The 16,782-nt window shown below is 40.3% G+C and overlaps 1 protein-coding gene across 4 annotated transcripts in view; it reads right to left on the reverse strand.

Annotated features, from left to right (window-relative positions):
• The window catches only part of arhgef12b (Rho guanine nucleotide exchange factor (GEF) 12b), a 91,621-nt gene extending 74,870 nt beyond the window's left edge, over positions 1-16,751 (reverse strand). For 2 of the 4 annotated variants that reach the window (XM_028595474.1, XM_028595471.1), the window contains exons 1-2: positions 16,459-16,679; positions 16,138-16,266 (exon numbers count right to left, since the gene is read on the reverse strand). In XM_028595474.1, the coding sequence (XP_028451275.1) occupies positions 16,138-16,235 (98 nt within the window). In that variant the 5' untranslated portion in view covers positions 16,236-16,266; positions 16,459-16,679. The other 2 variants (XM_028595472.1, XM_028595473.1) reach the window with 2 other exon arrangements.
• Between the last annotated feature and the right edge of the window lie 31 nt (positions 16,752-16,782).

Genomic DNA, 16,782 nt, shown 5'->3' on the forward strand with positions numbered 1-16,782 from the left:
AGATATTCAGTCTGGGCCGACAAACCAATGTTGCCATAAAAGGGCACTGCTGCCTTCAGATTACCACCTCTTACATTTCTTTCTGCTGGAACTGTGAGGATCAGTTCAGCATTCATAAGTCATATGTAAATGTAAATGTGGGAGTGATGATGATTCAGTCCTACTTCCATCTGTTTCACGTCAAGAACAGAACCCGTCTTTGGGAGTATCTCCGTGAAGATGGATGTGCGTGCTGGCCTGTTTGGCTGTGCCTTGCTCGGTGATCTCCAGGATCCCTGACTGGCAAACTGAGAGCATCCTATTATTCATCCACAGTAATCCTAGTGCTCCCACACAGCGCTCACTATCCCGATTTATCGCGGAGGACCATGGGAAAGGTCAGAGGTGACCTACTCGTGTTTATTCCCTTGTACATGAATTTGATGTGTGTATTCTACATTAAACATCTGTTGTTGTTGTTGTAACTCGAGTGAAGCTAACCAGCTGTTGCGCTTTAAGTCTGTGTTGTAACTCTGAGGAGGGCAGCAGACAAAATGCAAACAGGACACACACTAAGGACAATGGTATTTTACATTCTGCATCTGCTGCTGCAAAAAAAAATGAAGTGCATATTTAGTTGACTTGCTTGGATGTTTTTCCAAGAACATTGTGTTTGAGAGCCCAGGTTGATTCCGTTTAGAGTTTTTGAGTCAGGCTGTTTGTTTTATGAGCAGGACAAGATTGTGGGCATATGGCTGTAAGATAAACACAATATCATGCCAAATGTCCGTTTTTATTGTCCATGCCATGCTGAAAAGTTTATTGATGCATGTGAGGCTATGATTACCCCTAAGGCGAGTAGATAAAAGTTTGCACTGCACTCCAACAATCTGAATGTTTACTGATCTTTAGGGACAGCTCCCCAAAATTACAAAAGCTTGTCTTACTCCTGGAACATTTTCTTCTTTTAGCGGGCTAGCATCCTAGCATCTAGTGATAGCAGTGCACCACTGTGGTCCATACTAATGTATACTAATGACTTTGGTGATCCTCTGACTTTTCATGTAGCGCTACCATGAGGTTGACATTTGTAGTTAAGCAACATTGCACAAAACTAACAAGTAGGTACTGAGCCTTAGCTTAGGCTTTGAAACCGTGGATGGTTTGCCATGAAATGTGTTCCTTTCAGGATATATTCTAAGAACTTTGGTATCGAAAGTATCTATACTTTTGACAACCTTACTAAAATATTCACATTTTATATTTTGTTTACAGCAGGTGTTCAGACAACGCAAATGACAAATCTTGTTTTCTCTTTCTTCTCACTTTCAAATTATTATTTCAATTATGGTGACTAGTGCTCCTGCTTTGGTCAAGCCTCCCCTTTATAAAAGAGTTTTTTGATCTCTGCATGACTAAAGTATGATAAATAACAGGTTAATAAGATTCATTTATGACTCAATGCCCGGTCACAGAAAGGAGGAAAAGTGACTGAGGTCTGCTTCCAATTAAGGAACCACAAATACCTCCCGTAGGCCTCTTCTGTCTCGGTCTCTGTTCATCTCATAAACAAGAAAAAACAAACATGGTGGAATTAAGGAAAAGTCTTGAAAAAGAAATGATGCCTTTCGGCGGGGTGGTACAGCGGTGAGGGGCTGGTAGGTAGGAAGTCCACTTTGTTTTGTCTCTGGGTTGTTAAAGGGTAAAGCTACGCTAAACCGTTTGCATGTTGTAGACTTCATAGATATGAACTGTCTGGGAGGAACAATGTTTTCCGTCAGAGAGTAAACGAACATCTCCCTTAGGAAGAAAAGCATTCACTACTGTCTATTGTTTTTTACTTTGCCCTGGAGAGGTGATGCCATGCAGGAAAAAAAAAAGAGTGAAGTAATCTAATTTGATCTCCCAGTAGATTTTCCTGGAACCATGAAAAGTAAGGTAGGATTGTTTTGAAGTGTTTCACTAATACAGTCAGGTGTGATTTATTTTAAGTGAGTACTTTGTGTTGGATTTTATTTATATAGCCCAATATCACAAATCACAAATTTGCCTCAAGGGGCTTTACAGCATACAACGCCCTTTGTCCTTAAACTAGGGCTGGGCGATATATCGAATACTCGATATATCACGGCTTGTAGTCCGTGCGATGTAGAAAATTACTATATCCTGAAACTCTGACATTTTTTTTTTCCTTTGTTTTTTCCCCCTCTTGTCCTGTCCAGCATCGAAGCGCAAGCATAATGATTACCTTGATAACCTAAGTTAAGAAGCTTATTTTATTTTATTTTTGATGCTTGTTTGTAGATTAACTTTTACATACTCACGGACATTTAACTCCAGGCTTCTCACACTCTTTCTCGTCTTTCCCTCTCACAGAGAGACAAAACAAACGCACATAGTTACAAACGTCAGTCTGTCGCGCATGCAACGTCATACGCCCTCAACCAGCAGAAAGATAGCCGCAGCAGGTGATAATTGTTACACATGGAGGAGGACGAGGACTAACCGCACAAAATCCATCGTCTGCCGGTGGTTTGGTTTCAAGAAGGAAGATGTTGAACAAAGAACGGTGATATGCAAAATCTGTCGCAAAAGCATCGCTTCAAAATGTAGCAGTACATCAAATTTATATCACCATTTGAGAATCCACTAGAAAATGAAGAGTGCTTGAAACTCCGCACGACAACATCTCAGAGCGGTGCAATATCAAAGAAAGTGCCTAAGCAACCAGCACTCACGCAACTGAGTCTGGCCTCTTCTATTTCCAGATCAATGCCGTACGACAAAAACAGTCAAAAACAGAAGGAGATAACGTGTGCAGTAACCCACCACATCGCGAAAGACATGGCCCCGGTTAATGTTGTTGAAAAGCCCGGGTTCAGAAAGCTCATCAACACACTTGACCCAAGATATAATCTGCCGGGTCGCAAATATTTTGCAGAGAAAGCGCTGCCTGAGTTGTACATTAAAGTGAGGGAAGAGCTGGCCAGTCAGCTTGTAAATGTGACCCACTTTTCAACAACTGCCGACATATGGAGCAGCCGAACATGTGAGCCATACCTCAGTTTGACGTAGGGCTGGGCGAAATGGTTGAAAACTGTATCACGATATAAGTTTTTCATATCGGTTGATATTGATAATTATTGATATTTTTTATGACCTATTTAAAATAAGGACCAGGAGAAAAATATATTAAATTTAAACATTTTTATTTTAAACTTAACCCTGCTCTGATTATAATCCCCCTCAGTTATAAAAGCAGAAATGTCAACACAACCATGGAAAACACTCAAATAATTAAAATGTAAACAGGTCTAAAATCACAATGAACACTTAACAATTATCTCTTAACATTAAGGTGCAAAATTAAAGAATAAGTAAGAAATGCTTAATAAAGTGTCATAAAATAGTGCAAAGTGTTAGCTAAATATAAGAAACCTGAGAAGGAACTATTTTCTGCAGGTTTAGTGCTAGGTTGGTAACCTGGCTTCTGGACAGTGCTGAGCATGTCTGCCTTTGTTATTTCTTTGTAGCGTTTAGTAAGGCGCTGATGCAGAGTACCTCTCCATGGCGGTCTGCTGCTTGTATTGTTCAGTAAGGCGCTGATGCAGAGTACATCTCCATGGTGGTCTGCTGCTTGTAGTGTTTAGTAAGGCGCTGATGCAGAGTACCTCTCCATGGCGGTCTGCTGCTTGTAGTGCTTAGTAAGGTGCTGATGCAGAGTACCTCTCCATGGTGGTCTGCTGCTTGTAGTGTTTAGTAAGACGCTGATGCAGAGTACCTCTCCATGGTGGTCTGCTGCTTGTATTGTTTAGTAAGGCGCTGATGCAGAGTACCTCTCCACGGCGGTCTGCTGCTTGTAGTGTTTAGTAAGGCGCTGATGCAGAGTACCTCTCCATGGCAGTCTGCTGCTTGTATTGTTTAGGAAGGCGCTGATGCAGAGTACCTCTCCATGGCGGTCTGCTGCTTGTATTGTTTAGTAAGGCGCTGATGCAGAGTACCTCTCCATGGCGGTCTGCTGCTTGTATTGTTTAAGAAGGCGCTGATGCAGAGTACCTCTCCATGGCGGTCTGCTGCTTGTATTGTTTAGGAAGGCGCTGATGCAGAGTACCTCTCCATGGCGGTCTGCTGCTTGTAGTGTTTAGTAAGGTGCTGATGCAGAGTACCTCTCCATGGCGGTCTGCTGCTTGTTCCGTGTTGCAGCTGCAGATGTTGTTGGACGTTGATGGCGAATACGGCTGTGCTCCAAAGTGTGAGCGCGGCCAAGGTGGTAAAACAAGTTTATGGTAGTACCAGTGTTGGTCTGACGACATTGGTCTGACTACGGTCAGACTTATAAAATCCCCAAAACTGCCATACTGACTTTTCCTGTTTTATCAACGATTTCCTCGCTCGCTGCGGCACTCACTTTCCACTCCACGCCGGTTCTGTTATTGAAGAACACAAGACAGCGATGTGGCGCAACCAAACATGATACTGTTACATGATTGGCTGTTGGAGTGTCACTCCCCACGTTGCTAGGTTGCCAGAGAGGGAGGGCCTTTGTTCATGCAACCAAACTTGATTCACAACCTCTGGTTTCTTCTGATGAAGAAAAACAAGTAATCGAACGTTTTATCGACCGCATTTTCTATTGATATTGATTATGTGTCTATTGCGATACATATTGTTATCGTTTTATCGCACAGCCCTAGTTTGACGGTCCACTATATAGACAATTGGGAGTTGAAAAGCAAGTGCCTTCAGACGAGCTTTCTTCCTGAGGATCACACTGGCGGGATCATCGCACAAGGCCTGCAAGATGCTCTCATGTCATGGAATTTAAATGAAGCTCGTCAGGTGTGCATCACCACCGATAACGGCGCTAACATCGTCAAAGCTGTGAGCCTGAACCACTGGACACGTCTACAGTGTTTTGGCCACTGTGATAAAATAGCAATTATCTTTATTGATATATGAGAATAATGCTCAATCATCACTTAATTATCGCATTAACTTTAACACTCTTGAGTGTTAATTTAACACTCATATTTTAACACTTTACACTCTTGAGTGTGGACTCATACACTCCCAGCCCCCAGGAGTGTTAATTTAACACCGCTCCATCTGAAAGCAGGAGATGGCGATTTACTACTAATCAAGGAACCGGCTTTACTGACGAGATGCGCCTAACAATATCGTGCGATATATCGCCCAGCCCTATGAGCAATGTTATAATAGCCTACTGCAGTGGTTCCCAACCTTTTTTCCTTGGCGCCCCCCCTACTCATGTCTAAGAAAAGCTGAGCCCCCCCCGAAACCGAAGTTGAGGTAACTCTCGAGATAGAGCCTTACTTTCTTTTTTGATACAGAGGAGTTATCAGCACTGTTACGTTTCTCCACCATGTTTCATTCATGAAATAGTGATGCCGTGGCAGCAGGAAAAACGAGGATACAACAAAATATATAGTTTTTATACAGACTTTTGTATACATTATATATTCTAGTGTATTATCATAATTTGTTTAACATGTGCAAATATTTTCTTTTTACCTCAACCTCAAACCAGATAAAGACTCGCGCACCCCCTGTGATCTTTGCCGCCCCCCCTAGGGGTGCCCGGACCCCAGGTTGGGAACCACTGGCCTACTGCATGGTCATCACACAGAACTTAATGTTAACATATGTTTCCCATGCCAATAAAGCTGTATTGAATATTAGAGAGAGAGAGAGAGAGAGAGAGAGAGAGAGAGAGAGAGAGAGAGAGAGAGAGAGAGAGAGAGAATGCGAGTGATTTTTCAAAAAAGTACATACTGTACTATACTAGCTTAGGCACCTTAGAGTTACATGTTCTTTCTTTTTCTGCATTAGTGTGTCAGTAGACTGCTCTTTATTGTGCATTTTTTTATATTTTATTGTATATTATATATTTTATTTTTTATATTCTTATATTTTTTGATAGCATCTTCACTTTTACACAGTACTATATAAATAAATAATTACCAAGAATTAGATTAGTGTTAGGCTGAGCGGATTTCTTCACAATTACTATACCCTTTTAAATAATTATAACATTTTAAATGTTTGTTTTCATTCTCAGAGAGAAGCATGAAGGACCCCCGTATTGACCGTGCTGTTGCTGTGTGCAAGAAGGTAGTGAGCAGCTTCTCTTTCAGTTGGAAGAGGAGGAGAGACCTGGCCACAGCGCAGCAAGAGCTAAATCTCCCGGCACACCAGCTCATCAGTGAGTCTCCTACCAGGTGGGGATCCCGAGAGAAGATGATTGAGCGGGTACTGGAGCAGGAGCAAGCTATTTCTCAAGTCTTGGCTGCAGACAAGAAAACCCGGCATCTCGTTCTCACCTGGCAAGACCTGGAAGTTCTAGAGTCAGTCCACAAGGCTCTCAAACCTCTCCTGGAATTCACAGACGCTCTATCCGGTGAGAGCTATGTCACAGTGTCCTATGTCAAGCCTGTTCTCCATCTCTTTCAGTCCAGCCTCTTGGCACATCAGGAGAATGACACCCCACTGACCAAGTCCATCAAAGCCTCCATCCTGGATTACCTGAGGGAGAAGTAGTGGTCGTGGTGGAACGACCATGAGGAAATGTTCCCAAACCTGAAAAATTTGCCAAAAAATTATCTGTGTGTGCCCTCCACCAGTTCCCCATCGGAAAGGGTATTTAGTACCAGTGGTAATATACCGTAAAACTTCAAATAATAGCCCGGGCTTCTATTTACCCAAATCGCCGAAATGCACCGGCTTGTATTTGAGACAGGCATCTATAAGAGACAGGCCTTTAATTGACAATAGGAGGTTACCACATTATATTAATTATTTTTAATTCGTATTATTCGTATTTAATTAATATTTATAATTAATTTGAATGTGTTTAACAAATCATTTAATGTAAGAATTGTCTTTGGCTATTGGCAGCATAAAAAAAACATAAAAAACGAAACGATGTGACAGCAATGGGCAGAACAATATAAATTAATGCTAAACGAATATGTTTAACAAATCATTTAATGTAAGAAATGTCTAATATTATTGGCAGCGTAAAAAAAGAAACGATGTGACAGCAATGGGCAGAACAATATCTACCGCTAAAATCCATCATATACAGTATGAACTTGTTACCCGAAACACAACAAGAAAGAACGCTACCCTGTAAAACAACTGCAATCATGTGATAGAAAATTACTCTATTCATCACTATTATCTCCTCTTTCTCACTCACACACACTCACACACACACACACACAAGCATACCTTAAAGGAATTTTTCAACCGCTCCGTATCTAGCTTTTCCCACGCTTGAAGTACCCAGGACACCAACAAGCGGCGAGCTGGGGCCCTCATATTTCCTCCAGCGGTGTACTCCTTGTCCACATCCCCTGCCATCCAGTTGTCATAGGACTCGTGCAGGCTGGCTTTAAACGGTTGGTTCCATACGACGTCAGGGCCTGTATGTACTTTGTACAGCCACCGGGTATCACAGCCGTGGTTATGTTGTAGCCCCTTTTGAGCTCAGCTTTGGTCGCTGCGCTGATATGACAGCGATATGAATCCCAGGCTAGGAGACGAGGGGCGAAGTTAAGCTTTCCCACCACTCTCTGAAGCCATTCTGCAGTCAGCTCCTCGTTCATCCATCCATTTTTGGATGTGGCCACCACCACCCCACTGATATTTTGCATTGCTTTCACCTCCTTGATCCCCCCTTTGAAGACAACGTACGGTTTCATTTTGGTCCCGTCTGCTTTTGCAGCCAACACCACAGTTAAGTGGCTCTTCTCATGACCTGTGGTTTTCAGTGAGACACTGCGCGCACCTCTTGCATCCACCGTTGTGGAGCCCACCATATCAAACCACACCGCTGTTTCGTCCATGGCTATAATGTTTTTCGGCTGTATTTTCTTTGACTTAATAATCCGCGTTGTATATGTTACAAAATTCACCAGTTTCTCAGTGAAGTGCTTGGCGTCTTTCTGGGCTACAGTTGTGCATCTTCTGACTGGAAAGTTGTTGCGCTTCAGGAATTTGTCCAGCCAGCCAGCGCTCGCAGTAAATCTCTCCTCATCCCTGCCGTCACTCACTGTTGCATACACTTCTTTTGCCTTGGCCCTGATCATTTTACGTGAGACTCTGAGATGCTTTGCCCGCATGCTGTGGATCCACTCACACACGCTCACCTCCAGCTCTTCACTGACCTTCTTCCTCCCTCCACCTCGCAGTCTGGCCCTTTTGTTGTCTTCCTCCGACAGACGTTGCAGTTCTGCTTTATGTTTACGCCATTCTCGCACTCTCTTAGGATCAATCGAGAAATGTCTTGCCGCTGCTTCTCCCGAATTTTGTTCGGCAAATTTGACAACTGTCAGCTTAAATGTCAAATCATACTTTTTTCTTTTTGTCTCCATGGTGGTATTGAGAGAATTAAGAAAAACTGAAGACTAAAAGAAAGTTTGTTAACCTGTTTATGTTGCCATAGTGATGAGTCGTTTATGAACGGTTGCGTCTGTCACGTGAAATCAAATCAAAACATAGAACAAACGATCTGACGGGTTTTAAAAGATCAAATACAACCCAACACGAAAAAAAAACAAAAAACAGACCAGGCCTCTATTTAAGACCGGCCTTTATTTACCCAAATCTGTTGTCACACCAGGCGTTTAAAAGAGACAGGTGTCTATTTGGGACTCGGTTATTATTTGAAGTTTTACGGTAGTTACAAGCCATCGAGCATCTCTCAAACCAGACGCCGTTGATAGGCTTGTGTTTTTGGCACAAAACCTCTAAACAACCTGGTATTCACTGGTTGTTGTTACAAAGGGACAACTTAGTATGCACGAAATACAACTACATATTTTTTTACTTTTTTTTTTGTGCCATATATTTCATGCAGAAGAAACCAAAACTAAAGCTGCAAACTTTTCCATAATGGATCAGATTCACCTTTTGTGAATTGTTTTATGTTTAGGTGTTGTGTTTGAAACCATAGGATTGTTTATTAAAAAACTAAAAGGAGGGTCCTTTTTATAAATACACTTTCTTTTCCAACATTTGATTTCCTATTATGCAGCTATTTTTTATTTTACTGATTTTGAAATTACCTGTGACATCCTGCACAAAAGCGCATTATATATATTTGTTTTAAATATCCTAGTGGCATTATGCACAACAGGTGCACTTAAATTTAGTGTTGTTTTGAAATGTCATCTTAATGACAACATGCACAAAAGGGCACTTTATTTGTTTTAAATTATTGTAGTGGCATTATGTACAAGAAGTGCACTTTAATTTTGTGTTTTGAAATGCCATGTGAGTTACAGCATGCACAAGCGTGCCCTAATGTCTTGTTTTGAAATGTTGTCTCTGACAATTTTGCACAAAACATGCACTTTCTGTTGACAATTTTCTGTTTGTGCCACTCACTGTTTAATAAATACAATTATGTTAACTTTGACTTAGTTGTGATATCTCCTTTTTTGCATGAAAGTTTAAAATTAGCATATATTAATGCAGTATGAACAATAATGTTTTAATGTAGACATATAGAATCATCATACTGGTGTGACTGTATGCATCAAAGTTTTAATTCAAGGCTAAGGCAAAATAACGAGATATATTCGCGTATCGTGACATGGCCTAAAAATATCGCGGTATTTATAAAAGGCCATATCGCCCAGCCCTACCTTAAACCCTTGATTTGAATAAGGAAAAATTCCCCCCAAAAAAAACTTTAAATGGAGGGGAAAAATGGAAGAAACCTTAACCAACTGAGGAGGGATGCCTCTCCCAGGACAGACAGACATGCAATAGGCCTAGCCTATATGTTGTCTGTACAGAATAGACCAACATAGCAAGAATGAATTAAATATGAAGATTGTCAATGCACAAGCCTCAAATGGAGGGCCAACTATACCAAAATTCTGTTAACTATTAACTATCACCATTCCTTTAATTGATATATGGCACTGAAGTCTGTTTATCATAAACCCATAGCATGTGTAAGATTGAATGAACTCCATACTAACTGGTTTCCAACATCATCAGGGGTAAAACAGGGTGATGCTTTGTCCCCCACATTATTTGCAATTTATATAAATGATTTTCTTATTATTTTCTGGGTGTGAATAACTATACCCCTACATTGGCGATAGTGGGAGATATGGGATGGGAATCATGTGAGGCTCGCTGGAAGATATGTATGACCCAATTATGGAATCATCTATTAGATATGGACGCAAATAGGTTGACAAGGAAAATATTTCTCTGGGATAAACACATTCTTGGACTTTGGTCTAATGACATATGCAAATTGTTTTGTAATTATGGTTTAGGGGAGTTGTTTCTTAATAATGAAAAGCTGAATATTGGTTTGTTTAAAGGATCTGTGTTTGTTAAAGACAAAAAGCAGTGGGCCGACGATATATGGGCTAAGCCAAAATTGCGTATTTTTGTAATGATAAAACCACAATATGGCACTGGGAATTATGTTGTATATAATTTGTCAAAAAGGCAAAGATCTTTATGTGCTCAAGTGAGATCTGGTGTTTTGCCTTTGACTATTGAAACAGGACGATATGTTAATGTAGAAGAGGAAAAACGGATCTGTCCTGTGTTGTTTGAATGATATAGAAAATGAATTCCATTTTGTTTTCTATTGTTCTTTTTATTGTGAACAGCATGAGGTTTTGTTTTGTAGGATAAAAGCAGAGATTGATTTGGTTAATATGGATGATGCTCAAAGACTGAAATGGCTGTTCACATATGAAACATATAAATTAGCTAATTATCTAGATAAAGCTGGGGAGAAGAGGAAAAAAGCTCTTTATCGAGATGAATTGTAGTTGAGAATTTGTTGTTTGTGTGTGTACGTGTATATACATATGTGTATATGTGTGTATATGTATATATTTGTATTCATGTATTTCTCCGAATGATTTGTATATGCGACAGGAAGATGTTTGTTAAATAAGTCAATTTGTGGTGTCTTGTAATCCCATGTGGGATGGGCCAAAATGTTTGGCATGACACAGAAATAAAAAATAACTAACTAAGTATTTAAGGATCAAAATATAAAATATTACTTTTTTCATGGAAGGCCTCTTATAAAAAGGATTCAATTGTGGAACACAAAGTACACTTCACTTTAAGTCATCAGTTATGTAACTTGGAAGCAGAAGGGCTGCACTTGTTAATTAGGGCAGTGAGCAAACATAACTCTCACCCACATAAACACAGTCTAGACAGATCCAAGGCCAGATACGAGATAAAAATTATGTTGATTACTTCTGGGGTTTCCTGTTGCTGAATCCAGAGCAATAGTTAAATAAGCAAATTCTCAATTATAAATCTAACCAGAAAGATTATAGTTGATCTACCAAAACAGGAGCTGGAGCCACATGTCTTTAAATGAATCACTGTATTACTGGAAAAACCTTTTTCATGCTTCCAAGTATTGTTTTCTTCCCCTCGGCGTAAACTTTAACAGAAATATATAGCCAAACCTATATTTATTATTTCAGCAAATACATGCTTCAGGAGCTTCTTCAAAGTTCAAGTTAAACAGCATCTCCTTTAAACACTTTACGGTGTTTAAACAGCTTCACAGTGCACTTCTAACACAAACACCCAGGGACATGTTGATTTTAGTGCCAGCGCCACAGTAGAAAATACGTAAACCAACGCAATCCTTCAACTCAAAAGCCTGGTTTTAACTGGAAACCTTTACCAAGCATCCGTGAGATTCTCATGTCTGTTTCGAAAGTGATAAAGAGGCTTTTTCCCCTTTGACGTAAACCAGCCGACGGCCAGCGGACAACTTCCTGTACCACCCTGGACAGTAAATTGGCTTCAGTAAATGTGTTTCTCCCTCCTAGGGGGAGGAGGGGATGGAGGATCTGAGTCACAGAAAGTAAAAGGCCTTCATTAAAGTGTTTAGCTTCTTATGCTGAACAGCACTTCCTTAGTCTTCTCCCTTAATCCAAGCGTAAACACAGGAGGAAAGCAGGAGCTGAGGTAGAAAGGCTGGAGAAAGGTCAAAACTATCAAATTTAAAGCTGCGCTCTGGGTGAAAGGGCCTGTTCAAAAACAATGAAAGACTAGTTTTGAGGTCCCCAGGACATCCTTCTTGTATCTGCGCTTAAGATCAGCCCTAAAATGTTATGGAGTACCATGGGGAAACAGTCTTGAGGCGCACCCAGTCAATAAATGGTTTGTTGATTTTCCTGTGAGAGGATTAGCGTCCAAGATCTATGCTAAACTGTTGCAACTATCTATAGGAGAACTTCCAATAGCAAGGAAATGTGAGCGAGAGCTGAGCCCTGAGGGGAATGCAATTAATTGGGAGACAGTTTTGCTCCAAGAACCCAAATCACCAGCAGATCCACTTCAACATATGTCATAAGACATATTGGACTCCTCAGAAGAGATACGTCTCTAAAGCCATTCCCACTCCCTATTGCACGTTCTGTCAACCTGAACGAACTGGAACTTTCCTGCACATGGTCTGGGAGTGTGAACAGGTGCATGAGTTCTGGAATAAAACAACATCAATAATATCTGATGTGATAGGATGTCGACTTCGGGTGGGACTGTCACTATCCAATGCGAGTCGAGTGTCAGCCATCTTGAAGCTAAGCTAACAGGCTCTCTCTTTTCAGCAGCAACCTTACAATTATGTGCATTCCAACTACCGCACACGTGTACCACTGGAATGCATTGGTACAGATCAGAGAATATGCAGGAAACTTTATTACAGACGGAATACTCGACACACTACGCAAGCTTCGCCTGCTACGGAGACCAGCACCTCAGCCTGTGGTGTCGCTCGATGCCGCTAGCCGGGGAAGGGGACATCGAAAGCGGTGTGCAAGAAAGCGGAAATGCGGAACAAGGGCAGGAGTTTGAGCTAGGTGGAAAGCTAACACTAGCCGGCCACCTGTCCCATCCATCCTGCTTGCAAGTGTCCGCTCATTAGACAAAAAACTGGACTATATCCAACTTCAACGAAACTCCCAACGCAAGTTCAAAGGCTGCTGTGTTTTTGTTTTCATGGAAACATGGCTGAACAACAGCGTACCGGACTCCGCTATCCAGCTACCAGGCCTGCTAGCCTTCCGAGCAGATAGATGCTGCTCTGTTGGGTAAGACTTATGGAGGTGTGCTGTGTTAACACGGACTGGTGCAGAAATGGGATGCTTGTATCCAACTACTGCTCACCGCTGGTGGAGTTTGTGACTGTTAAATGCCGACCATTCTACATTCTACACAAATTCACGGCTGTGTTTATACTCGGTGTTTACATCACACCAAACGCTAATGCTACCAATGCGTTAGTTGAACTTTACGGAGCCTATAATGTGTGTGCACTAAATGTAGCTTCGTAGTTTCGTATGTCGTTTTTATATAATGTCGTTTTTATATATTTTAAATGTGTAACACACTTGAGCCACGGTGAAACGTTGTTGTTGTTGAAATGACAATAAAACACTTGAGTTAACTTGACTGCCTCTCTGTAACTGGTAGGTGTGGCTTGGGAGTGGCCTTGTAGGGAAGAGAAGCAAGTGCATTCTGGGAGTTGTTGTCTTTCATCCACATTATCCAAAAATAAATTTTCTGGCTTTTCTCTGTCTAGAAGGCACCAACTTCTATAAACATTTCACATTTCTACTACATAAATGACCCAATTTAATATTAATCTTTACAGCGGTGAAATATCCCTTTAAGTTGTTTTCAGGGCCTTTATTGTATTTATAATATTGAAATATTGATTAGTAATGAATTCATACAAAACCCAAGTGTAGGAATTAAACAAACAAGATATAATGTGTCAATTAGTCAGCTTTAGAGTAGCTGGTAGTCAGATTTTGCTACTTTGGGACAGAGCCTGGCTAGCTGTTTCTAGTCTTTGTGCTAAGCTAAGCTAACCAGCTGCTGAATGTAGCTTCATACGTATTTATCCCAGAGACATGAAAGTAGTATTGATTTTCTCATGTAAGTCTTATTTCCTAAAATGTCTAACTTTTTCTTTAAACCTGGACTTAATAAAACCATCCCATCTCTTCAGCCCAAATTCTGCTGCATTATTATTAAACCATGACTAGTATTTACCAGTTGTTTGCATGTGGATGGTCATTGTCAGTGATAATTATGACACAGTAGGGGAAGTTATATTGACATTACCTAGAATAGATACTATATAACTAACCTGGTAGATAGACACATTTATAATGTGTATAAAATCCTTTGTTGATTGTTTGAGAGCATCTTCATGATGGTAAGCTTAAAAAATTCCAATTTCACGGGGGCCACCCAAATGCACTGTTACAAAAGTGAAACTCCTCTCTGTTATCCATTTGTTATGTGAACATCAGAGTGAAGTTTATTGATATTGTGTTACACAATTTCTGGGTAATCAAGTTCAACAGCCACTAACATGCTCAACATTAAAATATTTTAACAGTTTGCTGGGTTAGGCCTACATGTCAGAATTATGTGGAATTAAATCTCAAATATAGTTAATTTCAGCTTTTTTTTTTTTTTCTACATTTTCCACGATCACCTTGCTATCCCAAATTTACTGAAGTGATGCCAAAAAAATAAACTTTATTATTATTTTTATTTTATTTATCAATATTACTACTAGATCACGAGCACAGGCTCTAACATCCACTTGGCAAGCACATTTTAACTGTAAAAAATTACTAGAATATACACCCCTAAACAACAAAAGCAAAAGGAAAACCAACCAGACCTAAACAAATGAAGCAGTCTACTATCTCACAGGTCCTTGTATAGGGCTGGGTACCGAACGTCGCTACTTTTATGGCACCGGAAAAAAAAAATAGAAAAATTATTTATCTTTCGGTTCCAAAAGCGTCTGAGCGCGTAAGCGCAAGCTTATCTGTCCTCTCTGCATATTGACACAGAGCGGAGCTCTGACCGACACACACACACACACACACACACACGGAGAGGTGCGGACGGAGTAAACTGTCTGCAGTTTTGTTGAAGTCACAGAGAGTCAAGGTTGGTTTCAAGTGTGGTTCAGTTTTTCAAAACTTCACGCAGACAGCGTTTGCTGCGATATGAAATTAATGGCGATCCGAAAGCGGTCGCGGTGCTGTTGACGTAACACTTCCTCTTAGACAAGCAGGCACAACAGTGGTTTCTCTGCCCTGATGACTGACTGACAGGTTGAGCTTGCAAGGCAAGGCACTTTTAATAATGTTACTCTGAATGAGCAGTTTTACCAGAATTCTTTAATTTTGATAACTGTTTTGATTCACAATTAAGGGTGGAAAATAAAAGGTTTGTGTTTAATGTATTTTTGTTGATGTTGAAATGGATTTTAAAACATATGGTATCGGAAAAAGTATCGTTAGGAACCGGCATCGAAACTGAGGTATCGAAATTGGCACCGGATCGAAATATTTTGAACGATACCCAGCCCTATCCTTGTACAAGCAGATTAACTTTACCGCTCTAAATGCAAAGCAAACATATAGTGACAAAAAATACAACAATCTCCAGACTGGAGTGCACCCTCATTGGCCGCATCATAATTCATAATTCATAATTCATTATGAAAGACCATGGTAAGGTAAGTTCAAAACAAGCCATCCAAAATTGTAGTTACATTAAAGTGTGACTTTGATTGTTTTGGCTGTAGTGTTTGTTGCAGTGGTAGGAGAAGTACTCTGATACTTTTACCACAGTGTAGAAATACTTTATGGGTAAAGGTCTTGCATTCAAAAGTACAAAAGGTATAAAAGTGTCAAAAGGAAAATTACTTATTATGTAGAATGGACAATTTCAGGATAAGGTATTATAATATTAGATTATTATTATTGTTCATCACTTTAATGTTGCAGATGGTAAAGGTAGAGCTAATTGTAACTACTTAACTGCTAGCTTGTAAATTAAAAACAAAAAAGGAGAATATTTGCCTCTGAATTGCAGTGGAGTAGAAGTATAAAGTAGCATAAATGGAAATACTCAAGTAAAGTACAAGTACCTCAAATTTAAATGTAATTAGTTACTTTCCACCAGTTTGTTTTAAAACACATTTACATTATAACCATCCATGCATTTAAGTGGATATTATTTGTCAGTGCCTTCATCATTACTGTCATTTAACGGCCATGGCGGGTATAAAAGTTGCGTTTATCCTACCATGGGGTGTCTTGTGGGGGAGATGCATCAAAGTGCAGGCGTGGGATCCAATGAATCTGAGCCTGTGAAGCATAATTGTTCAGACAGCGCTGGCCCATCCATGTGCTGGCCTGGATATTGGTTTAAATCCTGTTTGTTGTAGAAAACAAAAGATGCCATTAGAACTTTGGCAATGACTCTTAGGAGTGAATTTATATTCGGAAAATTTATCGTGGGGGCAACCGTAAAGTATATAATCCATGATGGAAGAACAGATAACGTTAACAGAGAATCGGCATCTGACACCGATATAGCTAATGGCGGCGGTAAAGCCGAGCTTGCCTGAGTTGTTGCTGGCCTTCCTTCTCCTACTGTTACCTTCAGTTAAACTAGCGACTTGCTAGCTCACTTGTTTCGTGTAATGTTACGTCTTCCTCCTCCAACCGTGGTTTCTTTAAATATCTTGCTAAGGATATTTGTTTTCACATGTTTATAAATTATCACTAAGTAATTATATAGTTTAGCTGCTGCCAAGTCAATCCAAACCATAGACAATATAAGGTCCAAACTTACCGGGAACTGACTCCTTGAAGCATTTGACAAAGGCAATCACATGCGACTGTCGAAGGTCAGCCCCGCCCACACTAATAGTCTATACTTTTTATT

This window comes from Perca flavescens, chromosome 13, assembly GCF_004354835.1.
Source record: "Perca flavescens isolate YP-PL-M2 chromosome 13, PFLA_1.0, whole genome shotgun sequence".
Classification (NCBI taxonomy): Eukaryota; Metazoa; Chordata; class Actinopteri; order Perciformes; family Percidae; genus Perca; species Perca flavescens.